Below are 13,810 nucleotides of genomic sequence, written 5' to 3' on the forward strand. Positions count from 1 at the left end.
ACTCCCCTGCCAACATGATTCAACAATATTCCACACATTCTGTATAGGTGAATAATGTAGTACTGTAGAATGGACTGGCATAGAAAGAAACAAAAATAGAGCAAAATGGTAAATAAACAATAGAGGCCTAATGCTGCTAGAAGCCTGACACAACTGCTTGCCTTACTCTGAAATGCAACAAGAAAACCGTTTTGCTCCACTGGACACGCTTCTGATTTCTTGTTTGCCCCACTGGACACGCTTCTGATTTCTTGTTTGCTCCACTGGACACGCTTCTGATTTCTTGCTTTGAGAGTGATCTTTGACTTATAATGCATGATCTTTGGGTTCTTGGTATATTATTGTACACACTTTTTTGTTCACTGTTTAATCTTTCCATTTTATTTCCAAATCATCACGTGCAGAATTTTTAGGAAACCCGTGACTCATCACAAGCCTGGGAGACAAATATTTTTTAGACCTCTGTCAGAAACATACATTTTCTATTTAATTATAACAATTTAAGGGAGAAGATTTTTGTGAAGAAGAAATATGATAATATTGTCGATGCTTTGACAATTATAGCACAAGACCAAATATTTTTCCCATGGTTAGGTGTGTGAGTCGTGGTTCTCTTGCTAAACACTCTGGAAATTATTTCTCTCTTCACTGTGATTATTAATATACTTGGTGCTGGAGGCTCACACCCTGAACAGGCTAATAACCCACCTTAAAGGAGCTCTTCTTGCAGCTCATTCATTGTGTCCCCTTCTTTCACAGCAGCAAGGAAAATGTTGCCAAATCTCCAGAAACAAGGTAACTTTTGAGTTATTGTTTTAGAGTTTAAATGGTTATTGCAGCTAACTAGAAATAACCTCATGGTATACTCAAAGTTGCCTTACTGTGAGGACTATTTTTATGTATCTTTTGCCATATTTGGTAAATTTTGCAAGAAAATTATTGGAGTGGTACAGAGGGTACATACATCTACATGGCTCCACCATTCTAGAAAGGTAACATTTACGATTTAACTCTAAGAGGCTCATAATATCATGTTTACAGGTGGTTTACAATGATGACTGAAAACTGTGGATGCTTGATAAGTTGCCCATGATAACATAGAGGGAAACTATGGATTACAGCCAATATTCACAAATTATTTTAGAGTGCTTCTTCATTTTGTTTTTTTTTAAGATCTACAACCACCCTTTCATTTGTTGTTTTCTTTAAGATCTACAACCACCCTTTTATTTTTCCTCTGCATACATTCAACTCAGTGTTAATATGGGTTATACTGAGCAGAATGCACATTCTAATGTCTGTCACCTAGTCCTGCAGGTGCCAAAGTGCCATCATCTGCAAGGTCAGGTTCCTGGCAACCTACTAAGTCACCTACGCAGGAGGACAGCCCTTCCCAGCCCAGTCCAGTGTCCTCAAAAGGTTATTCCGTGAGGTTTGGGGGTGATTCAGTTCCAAGAAAAAACATTCACACCAGCCCTGATCAGAATGTGCCCAAACTTTCACCCCCTCTTACATCTTCCTATAAAAGGTATTGGGTTCTAGAAATTAACCTTCTAACCAATATGCTTTGTATAGTGAAGCTTCTGATAATAATATCTTTCTAACTCTGTTTGTAAACCAAAGTGTGATCCTGATTTTTTTTTATTATTTTACGATTGTTACTGCCAAAAGCTACAACGATGACCCTTTTTGTACAAGTCATATATACAACTATATAACTCTATTATTACCCTAATTTTAATATCAGAACCAAAATGACACACTGTTTTGTATGCACAAACAGGAAAACATTTCCACAATTCCAAACTGCTCAAATTCATACACCACAATATGATGATTAATATTAATAAGTAATATTTCATTAAGGGAAAATACTCCCAATCCTCTATCATGAACAAATAACCAAGTGAACCAAATAGTGGTGTAAGTGGTTTTATAGATAAAAGCTAATTTCATAAAAACAACCTCTATTACAAAAAAAACCTGATAAAGCTCAAGCTAGTGTAAAATACATCAGACTTTTTGATTATATTACAGAAATGACTGTTGTTACAAAAATGCTTTTATGATGCACATATACATAACTAAACACTGACATGTTGCTGGAAAGATGTATCACATCGAAAAATTTATTTAATGAAACAAATAACTCTACCCAGATGGTTAAAGAAAAGAAAAATTCTGCTGTAAATGTATAATAAAATCACAAGTGGATTATGTCAGACGATTCCCCCCATATGGTATGCCACTCCACAGGTAATTGCACTGTACAGGATTATCATACAGGACTTCTGCTGACTGAACTGCTTTGGAAAGAGACAAGAGATATATACAGTAGGTAGGGAAACCTTTTTTTATAGGCCAGTCAGAATCTGTAATCACTAGTACACTATTACACATTTGTGTCATGGGAAAGGTTTGTCCCAGTCCAACTTCATATTCCTCTAAATAACAAACTTAGGAACACCAAAATGTTCCCATGCAGTGATATCCTCATAAACAGCATTTTTTCTTCATTGCCACTAGGGATTTCTGAAGTAACTGGTTTACTTTAATGAACTATATATATTATTGATACAAAAACCTTTGAAAACTGTATTTTGTAACCTTGTCTCTGAAATAATAACAACAAAAAATATGTATGACTACTTGGAATGACGCAGTGCAGTATCTGTTTTTGGTATAATTTATAGTTGATTATATAGTATGGTAGTTTATAATGCATAACTTTTTTTTCTTCCACCGTAAATCTATGTTGCTTAATTCAAATATCACACACGCTTATTAACATGCAGCAGTGCACTTTCTTTCAGGAACTGAAAAAAAAACATAATGAGACCTTAGAATATGTATATATATATATATATATATATATATATATATATATATATATATATATATATATATATATATATATATATATATACATATTTCGATCAAATAGGTCCATATCCAGCCGAATTCATACGAATCGGGGTAATAGCGCATTTGATCTAATTCGATTAGAAGTTTTTCTAAAAAAAAAAACTTTGATTTTTCAGAGTGCACCAATTGACTCCAAATCGGTTCTAGGAGGTCCCCCATAGCCAAAACAGCAATTAGGCTTTTAGAATTTTTAAAGAGACAGTACATGATAAATTCGAATTTTCTATTTTTTTTTTCAAATTCAGACTGAATTTGGATTATTCCCTAGTCGAAGGACACAAAAAATAGCTCCACATTCAAATTTTTTGAAAAATTCACCTCAACCTTTGATAAATCTGCCCCTAGGTGTCCACCGGCAAGCTCCTACCTTGCACTGAAAATCAATATGTACATTTTTTATTGCAAGTTTTTTCAGTGCACAATACATTGGAGTCTATGGGTGTGTTGTTTTTTCTTTGTTGCAAAGCCTGGCAAAAAATTTGCCCATCACTAATTGCTTTCATTTATTTCGGTGATTCGCTTTTTGATAGAAAATGAGAGCAATGTATTTGCAATATGGAACTATGTACACAAGCAAATTCATTTCTTGCTTATGTTTAATTGCAATCACCAGCAAAGAGCTTCATTTTTCTAAAAATCTCGTCAGTCCATGTGCAGCAGTGTCTAAACTAAAGCTTGATGCTAGTGCATCCTCACAAGCTATTTTGATGTGTCTGTGATGAGCAGAGCTATTTTCTTGTGTCTGACAAGTATGGGAATAATACATAGTGGTGGATCAGCAGAAAATTTAAATTTTTACTGTATTTATTAAAGCTGCACTTTCCTATGAATTAAATACAACAAAATACAGCACTAAGGAGCAGATTTATCTAGGTCAAGGGGAATTTTCGAATGAGAATAATTTGAATTTCAAGCTATTTTTTTGTTTACTTTGACTAGGGAATAGTCCAAATTTGAAAAAAAAAATTGAAAATTTGAATATTGAAATTTATCATGTACTGTCTCGTTAAAAATTCGACTTCAACCATTTGTCATCAAAAACCTGCCAAATTGCTGTTTTAGCCTATGGGGGACCTCCAAGAACCATGGAGTCAAAAATGGAGTCAATTGGTGGACTTTGAAAAATCTAAGGTTTTTTGGGGAAAAACCTTGAATCGAATTCGATCGAATGCACTATTCCTTCGATTGAACAATACAAATTCGGCTGAATACGGACCTATCCGACCAAAAAAAAACTTTGACTTCTGTTGGTCTGTTTGAGTTTGAATTTAGAATTTTTTTCAATTTGAAATTCGACCCTTAAGTAAATATGCCCCTATGTGTCTGTCTGACTCCTGCTGTGCATATAACTACAGGGAAAGCACCCAACTGGTGTACAGTTCTGTGACTTGAATCATGCATGTATTTGGCTTAGATGGAAAGCCCACAAGCTTGCTCTGCATTTTCAGGTGAAAAATAAAACTTTGTGGAATTAAATTTCCAATAATAATATCCAATAGCTGGAAGTAATGATTAATTGCAATGCTGCTTCCTAAAGGGGTAATTCACATTTAAGTTAACTTTCAATATGTTATAGAATATCCCATTTTTAGCAGTTTTTGATATGGTCAGCATTTTTTATTTTATATAGTTCATTAATTATTTGCCTTCCTCTTCTTCCTCTATTCATGGTACAATTTAGAATGTTATCTTGGCACCCCAAAAACTATTGCTCTGATAATTCGTACGAATCGTGGATTCGTACGATTTTCGGACCATGTGTGGAGAGTCCCGACATTTTTCGTCCGTCGGAGATCGGTCGTTTGGTCGATCGGACAGGTTAGAAAATTTCTGTCGGCTGCCGATAATATCTCTGCGTGTATTGCCGATCGTACGATTTTCAGAGGGAGACTGTCACTAGTGTTGTCAGACATAAGTATCGTACGATTGCTGTCAGGGGCAGAACATTGGGTGATCTGTTCTTATTTGATCGGAATGGTAAAGACTTTGATCTGAATGGTTAGTGGAGGGTCGGGAGATGGGAAAGTCCGATCGTACGTTGATTCTAACGATCGGATCTTTGCGTCTATGGCCAGCTTTAAGGTCAGTTGGAACCTAGCTACCAGATAGTTGCTGAAATTCCGTACTGGAAAGCTGCTGAACAAATAGCTATATAATTTAAAAAAATGATGACCAATAGCAAATTGTATCAGAATGTCACAGTCTACAGCATACAAAATATAAATGTGAAGGTAAACTACCCCTTTAAATGAATCCAGTTTCTAATAAACTATGTTCTTGTCTATAGCCTTGTAGTGAATCAATGCATTAACATTGGAATATATACATATCATCTTTATTACAAAAAGTAAAGCCCAAAACAATTGGTCTTCCGAAAGGTGTATGCTATATTTTTTTCTTAATCATTTTAAAAGCAATGATTTTCTGAAACCCCCCCCCCTTTGAGGTCCAACATTTGATAATAACGCCATTACAGATATATGCAAGCACTGCTATAGCAGCAATTCAGCAATAGTTTCAAGAACACAAAGGACTGTTGATCCAGGCCACCATGAAGACATATATAGATATAGCATATTTAGAAGAAAAACAAAAAATGAACTCCGTACATAGATGAGTCTGAGGAGTTCACTGTGTAAATATTCTCAGAATATTTTCTTGATTTAACTTGGTTTAACTTTACTCAGTAGCCAGGTTGAGCATGTACCAGTGGCTTCAAGCATAGACTTTGCTACAATTCCAGCTGCTTCTGCAAATCAAAATGCTACTGCTGAGCAATTCACTGAACCACAACCAGCATCACTGCTACCTGCTGCTGCTCCCACTTCCATATTGTCTGCTTTGTTGCCTTCCAGCCCAAGGTAATTTAATATCTTTACATTTCTGATAACAATTTTATTAACAGGATGAAAGTTATAAAAGTCTGAAAAAGATACACTTGAGATGTACAGTTTTTATGGTCTTTGGTTATATTTAGATGATGAAGAATTGAAATAATTAATTTAATCTCTATGTTTAAAATCTATGTTTCCACTGATAACCAAGAAACTGGGTAGACAGAGTAAGAAGTATCCATGTTTCTGTTTCACCCTCATTCATACTAAAAGTTGTTCATGGATCAATCTATACAAACTTGACTTGTACAAATATGTACATTTGGGGTGGATAGCAAGCAAGATTCCTAGTTGTCTATACCTTATTCTTGTTATTATCTACTTCTTTTGGAACATGGTTCAAACACACCTGCATTTTCAAAACTAGTTCTTACCATAATCCGCCTTACCATAATTTAGTTAACCTCCATTGTCCCGTCTTAAATATTTCTATTTCAACCAGAACCATTTTATTTCTAAAATCCCATAATCACACTTTCCATATACTTCCTGTGCTTGTGTTCTACTTTTAATAATAAGACATATAAAGCTAGAGTTAATTAAATTTTCAATTTCCCCATAAACCTCTACTGAGATAAAACACAAAATACATACAATGCAAACAAGATGAAATATGTTTTGCTCCTAAACTGTGAGGCTTATGAATTGGTACATTTTTTTTCTTGAATTGTCTTTATCAATCCATTGTACTAAACATTTGCTAACATTTAATAGTATCACATATATTTTACAACCACATGTCTTCTAATCTAAATTCTTATCCCGCTGATGCATTTTGCATTCTATATGTTATATGTTACATTATGTTACATTATATATTACATTATAATGTGTGTGACTAATCCCTTGTGCTCATTGAAGATGCAGTTCTACTATATAAAAACTGTACTGTCAATTATCAATACTCAATTCATTTAGTACTATATTACCCACAACATAAATACTTAACTGTAAAATATATTTCTGGGTAGAATCTTCTTCAGGAAGATAGAAACTATGGACATAGCCCAGAAAGAAAAAATGCCACATCTTGCCAACATCATAATAATTATGAGATCAGTATCTGTTTCCTAATTGTGAGGTTTAAAAAAGACTTTTTCTAAACAAGACAAAAGTTATCATTTATTGCAATTAGTGCAGTGGAAACTCATACTCCATCAAAGGGGATGCATCCATTTGTTAGTCTGAGAATACTCACAATGGGTACAGTGGTGTAGCAGCTGCTATCAGTCCTTTTTAGTGAGCTACTGAAGTTCTTCTTTTCCTGAACATCATACAGTTAGGCAGGATTCCCAAGAGAACATAATAAAAATAATCTACTTGAGTTTTTTTAGGGATGGGCGAATTTTTTCGCCTCGTTTCGCCGAAAAGATTACGCCCATAGACTTGTATGGCGGCATGCGTCAAAAAAAAAAGCCGCGCGTCAAAAAAAATTTTGCTGCGCGACAAAATTATTTTGACGCCCATAGACTTTAATGAGCGTCTGCGACATTTCGCCGGCGGCAAATTTTTGACGAAACGAAACGTGTCAAATTCGCCCATCCCTTTAGAATCTATTGAACAGCTGTCTGATCTTACACATACTCGCAGTTAAGTATATTTAATATTTAGCATCGGTAGAACAGCATCTTACACATTAAAAACTAACTCTGCGTGTGTCAGAGCACATTTTGCCTACAAACAAGGCCTGAAATGCATTGGACAATGCATTTCAGTGGCTTTTGTTAGCAAACATAAGCATAATGCAAGTTTGTTTTTGTCACATGCTTATGTTATGTCATTTGCAGAGCACCAGCAGCTGCCAACATCTCTGCTTCACAGACCAAAACCTTCCAAGGATCAAAGAACATGTCCATAGCAGCATCCACTATATCGTCTGCCATTTCTGCACAGTCTAGGTATCTGTTTGCTTCTGTGTTACCCATTTTGTGCTTGCACATGTGCTCCTGTTATTGACCATTCATACTACAGTGGAACGGAATAGATCAGCCTAACGGTATTAGAAAACGAATACATACATACATAATGGTTAATAAATAATTTTTTTTAAAGTTTTTAATCATTAGGATTGGATTCACTTGTTGTGATGTTTACATTATTAATTATCTTTGGCATATAGTTTCTTTAAGCAATGATTATCTGCCCTTTTGCTTTTAGGTGACTTTGTTGACTAGGTAACTGATGTCAGAATCCATTCTGATATTGCATGCCACTATCTTTTACATTGCAGGTTCTCTCTTTTTCCAGGAAAGCAGTATGTGTTTTTTTATTGAAATCTTTTCACTTTCAATTTTCATTCTCAATGATCATTCTTTTTGTAATAATTAGCTCAACAAATTCCAGATCATGTGCATCAGAGTTTTAAATGTATAACTGATGTGTTGTTATCCTTTTTGAGATACTTTAATCATTCCTTTCTAATTGATTAAATTGCAGCTTTTCTGTTGTAAATGTAGCTGGTTATATACCACACTAACGCTGAACAATATAAGATCTTTCACTTAGCTGAATAGTGTTTGAGAAGAAACCAAGCAGAATTTGTGACCAATATGCTTCAGATTGTAAAGAATTGTATTCTGATTTTGACAAAGTTGTTTTTAGTTTACACTGTTGAGTGGAACACAGATAATTGTATGCATTCTTGCTGAAAAAATAATCAGCTTGATTGAAGGGCCAGTCCCCTATAGGTATCTGACCAACCAGTCTTCACAACATTTTCTACTTTTCCATTAGTTTGTGCTGACAGCCCAAATAGCTGTTACTTCTCTGTTTTCCCTCATCTGCCAATGCACCATGCACTGGCATTGGAGCATCAGCAGAGTAAATTCTCAAAACTGTCCAACTGACAAATCAAGCAATATCCAAGGTACATATATATTGGTCAGGGTGGTCCTCCCAGCATACACATACTAAAAATCATGCAGAAAAAAAAAAAAAAAATCATGCAGAATAAAGTGGACCTGTTTTTTCCTAACAGGATGTTGTTTTATGCAGAAAAACAATGCTGACATTATTTGCCACCATTTCTTGAAATTTACACTATACACTTAGATGTAGGTGAAACAGAAGACACAATAAAGGGTAAATAATGTGCAGAGACGTTAATATTTATAAAAGCCCATAAAAAAAAACTTATTTGATTGATAGCAATGTCATTGGTAGTCCACAACCACTCACAAATAACTTTTTTTTTTACTGTTTTCACTGGGTAGACAAAAAAATAAATCACCCATGTTGCCACCAGCTCTGGAAGCCCTTTATATTTCTCCTATATTCATAACTTCGCCACTGCTCAAGAAGAAAAAAGCACAAAAACGATCTGCTGCCTCATTTCTCCCAAGAAAAGTATACCGGAGGTACAGCTGCTGCAGCAGGCTATTTTTTTAACCATCTTAGTCCTTCAGTGCTGTGAGGCCCCAGTTCATCAAGATCCTTTAAGCACTAAAGGGGAGAATGCATAGTCCCCTACAGCTTGTGTGTTTCTACTGGCGTTTACCAGTTTGAGGTTGAAAACTAAGTTTGCCATTTTCTTTGCTTAGTAATAACAGCTAACAAGTTTCCCACTCCATCATTTGTAAAATCGTTTCATTGTAAAACATTCTTATCATTATCAGATTTAACTCTTTTCTTGTTTTCATCACACATTTTAACACCAGTTCGGGTATGAAACACTTTTTATGCAATGGGAAGAACAGGGAACTAAAAAATAACATATTTTTCACATATAAACTGCTAAAATAATACGTCATGGGGAGAACTTTTTTTACTCTCAATTCACTTATTTTTTCATGCCTGCAAATGTTTAGTGAGCAGTTGGGGCTCTCAAGTTTGATAACACTTGATCACATTTTTTTAACAATACAATTGTAAAAGGCCCAACACAGTATGGAAGCAACATGTGCAACATTAATTGTTTTGCAGTTGAAGATAAACAAACTTTATTCTTTCTTTTCTTTGAATACTATGAGGCTAGAAAATATCCAAAGAAAAGAACATCCTTAGCTCACATTTTAATTTGCCAAATAAAATAAGCAGCTAGCCAAGACTACAACAGAACCGGCACCTCTTTTTTATAGAAGACCATTCTGGCAAACTCACGAAGATTGGTGAGCTATTTTTGGCACAAAACCCTGCGTGATATGTAAATTTACGCAAGGTTTCCTTTATGACTGCCTGAGCAAGAATGCTTTGGCAATCATAAATCCCCCCCCCCATTTTATTAGGCTATGGGGTGCCCAGTCCGTGTAGTTATACCATTAGGACAGAGATTTCCAAACCTTTTTACTTCAAGCTCCCCTTAGATGCTTCCACTAGGCAGAATTTGTGAAATTGTGTTTTGGGAAATATAAAACATATTGACACTGCATGACAATTGAGGGTCCTAGAAGTGGTGGTATCAAGCCTTGTACATACAGTTGCAGCATTATGAGTACTCTACTGCCACCTGAAACCAACAGAAAAATATACAATTAATATTATTTATAAAAACAGAACAAATGTCATGTTTCAAAAATATTATTTAGATTACAAATGCATTTGTAACTATCCTCTTACAGAAAAAATAAGCCAATCTGCAAATTTATACATTTATGATCACTTAAATAGAGAGCAAAGTAAGGACATTGGAAAATTAGCTTTTTGCACATTTGCCTTAAAGGAATACTATACCCTTCAAACAATGTTGGGCTCTATAAAAAATTAATTGCATAAAACAGCTCATATGTAAAACCCTGCTTCATGTAAATAAACCATTTTCATAATAAAATACTTTTTTAGTAGTATGCACCATTGGGCAATCATAAATAGAAAACTGCCATTTTAAAAAATAAGGGTCGCCCCCTGGGATGATATGATTCACAGTGCACACAAACAAACCAAATAAACCATACATGTTAGGTCACATGGGCCAATTAACAGACAGAGTTATGTATTTTGCTTCCACACTTCTTCCTCTTACTGGTCAGATGATCTCTGAGGCAGCACACAGACCATCATGAAATGGTGTGGAGTGGTTCAAGGCAAGAGATGTAAAAGGGCAATATTTACTTGAATATATGTATTGCAGTTTCACATGATTCTTTAATATGCCACTTAATTTGATATAAACTATCTGCTGCTCATGTATTCATTTTGGGGTATAGTTTTCCTCTAAAATCCCTGAGCAGGAGCAGTACCTCAGCTGGAGCAGCACACTGCATAACTTTCAACCTTCAAAATATTTTTTTCAGTAAGGAGTAATTTCTGCTCAGATCTATCAAAAATGCAATATGACAGGGACCACTCATGTGTATAAATGTAGATAGATAGATAGATAGATAGATAGATCGATAGATAGATAGATGCTGGTCAGTTTCCGACCATTCTGACAACCAAGTAGTCAAGGAAGTTTTCAGGAGAATGAAAGATGTTGCTCTGATGCTCTTCTGCTTAGAAAAAAAAATATAAAAACCTTTCCTAGCAGAAGAACATCATTCATTCTTTCATTCTCCTGACAACTTCCGTGACTACTTGGAAGTCAGAATGGTTGGAAACTGACCAGCAAGTGGCGCTGTTGTAACAAAATTTGTTCATATTAACAGTACATGTATCCCTTAATATCTTGGAATAAAAACAAAATAAATAATAAATATACATTGCAAAATAACTTAGATTAGCACTCGTCAATTTTACATTCACTTGTTTTAAAGGTTTACTTATCCTTTAAAGAATCAAATTTCAGCTAAACTCATATAACAGTATTAAACATGATGGGGTTATTTACTAAAAATCTAATTTATCTCATATTTTTTATTAAACCAAGCTCAACCAAATTTTCCTGCTTAACTGTGCTACTTTGGTCAGGCATAGCTTGATAGAAATAACCAGACAGTATAACAAAATCCAGGATATGGGATCCAAACATCAGTTGGCTGTTTTAATCCCAAAAATATAACAACAGCTCCTATAAATCATATTTAAGCAAATTTTTTTTACAGGTTGTAGTGCCTTTAACCACTAGTAACAAGCAAAAAAACTACATTGAATTACTTGTATGCTTTGCTATATATGTAACTAATTATGGGAGGCATTTACAATTTACATGTGCTTGCTAAGAAACTGTTTTATTCCAAGTACCTTTACATTACAATCATCTATTCATTTCAACCTATATATATATATGTATGTATATATATGTATAATATATATATATATATATATATATATATATATATATATATATATATATATATGTGTGTGTGTATATATATATATTTATTTTTTTAATGTGTGTGTGTGTGTATATATATATATATACTTTATAGTTTGACTAAAATTAATGTATATATATATATATATATATCTCCTCATAGTTGTTTCGTTATTACATTCAATGAAATGGATTACCTTTTGTTAACATTGCATTATTACCTTTGATATAGCAGATATAGCTTGATGTAAGCATTGGGGGTTCTATGTTACTTGTCTTGGCTAAGAAAATTTCTACTGACAATAATAGAAGCATTACTATTTATGACATTTGTTACAATTCAGTAGAGTTCTATGAAGAATACCTCATTCAAAACAAGTAATATGGTAGCTCTCACTTAAATGCATGCATTCCTTTATCCTTTAAAGAATCAAATTTCAGCTAAACTCATATAACAGTATTAAACATGATGGGGTTATTTACTAAAAATCTAATTTATCTCATATTTTTTATTAAACCAAGCTCAACCAAATTTTCCTGCTTAACTGTGCTACTTTGGTCAGGCATAGCTTGGTAGAAATAACCAGACAGTATAACAAAATCCAGGATATGGGATCCAAACATCAGTTGGCTGTTTTAATCCCAAAAATATAACAACAGCTCCTATAAATCATATTTAAGCAAATTTTTTTTACAGGTTGGAGTGCCTTTAACCACTAGTAACAAGCAAAAAAAATACATTGAATTACTTGTATGCTTTGCTATATATGTAACTAATTATGGGAGGCATTTACAATTTACATGTGCTTGCTAAGAAACTGTTTTATTCCAAGTACCTTTACATTACAATCATCTATTCATTTCAACCTATATATATATATATGTATATATATATATATATATATATATATATATATATATATATATATATATGTATAATAATATATATATATATTTTTATAATGTTTGTGTGTGTATATATATATATATATATATATATATACTTTATAGTTTGACTAAAATTAATGTATATATATATATATATATATATATATCTCCTCATAGTTGTTTCGTTATTACATTCAATGAAATGGGTTACCTTTTGTTAACATTGCATTATTACCTTTGATATAGCAGATATAGCTTGATGTGAGCATTGGGGGTTCTATGTTACTTGTCTTGGCTAAGAAAATTTCTACTGACAATAATAGAAGCATTACTATTTATGACATTTGTTACAATTCAGTAGAGTTCTATGAAGAATACCTCATTCAAAACAAGTAATATGGTAGCTCTCACTTAAATGCATGCATCTAATGTAAATATGCAGAAAGGATGTTCTGCAATTAAGTAAGCAGTGTCTTCTTAGCTGTTTAGGTTTCTTAAAAACATAATCATTTCAACGTTTTACTTTATATTACTTAGTTTTAGAAAGGCTTGGGTGCTTCCATCAGTCCCCTCTCTGACACATCTCTCTCTGTGCTGTGAACTGCCACATTACCCCTGATGTGTACTAGAGCCTTAAAATTATTCCAGTTCTTCCCTTCTTCTCCCAAGCTGGTATCTGTATTGCAGAACTACAAAAGTCTGTTTTTACATTTCTTAATTCCTTGTATTGACCCCCTTGCCTATACTTTCTGCTGCCTCCCTTGATCCTTGTCTGAAGCAACCTACCCTATAGTTTGCCCCTTTTTGCTTTGGTTTTCAAATCTACCTACTTTTATGATCCACATTACATCTCAGCTGTACTGTATACTGACCTACTACAATACACACTACCACAGTGGGTTTCCTACAGGTGCTG

The 13,810-nt window shown here is 33.9% G+C and overlaps 1 protein-coding gene across 19 annotated transcripts in view; it reads left to right on the top strand.

Annotated features, from left to right (window-relative positions):
* The window catches only part of LOC108696280 (LIM domain-binding protein 3), a 119,476-nt gene that overhangs the window by 84,963 nt on the left and 20,703 nt on the right, over window positions 1–13,810 (top strand). For 6 of the 19 annotated variants that reach the window (XM_041568915.1, XM_041568914.1, XM_041568921.1 and 3 more), the window contains 3 exons: window positions 760–795; window positions 1,310–1,528; window positions 7,607–7,717. In XM_041568915.1, coding sequence (XP_041424849.1) covers window positions 760–795; window positions 1,310–1,528; window positions 7,607–7,717 — 366 coding nt within the window. Of the gene's footprint in view, window positions 1–759; window positions 796–1,309; window positions 1,529–5,612; window positions 5,787–7,606; window positions 7,718–13,810 lie in introns of all 19 variants that reach the window. The other 13 variants (XM_041568917.1, XM_018225511.2, XM_041568926.1 and 10 more) reach the window with 10 other exon arrangements.

Source organism: Xenopus laevis, chromosome 7L, assembly GCF_017654675.1.
Source record: "Xenopus laevis strain J_2021 chromosome 7L, Xenopus_laevis_v10.1, whole genome shotgun sequence".
Taxonomy (NCBI): domain Eukaryota; kingdom Metazoa; phylum Chordata; class Amphibia; order Anura; family Pipidae; genus Xenopus; species Xenopus laevis.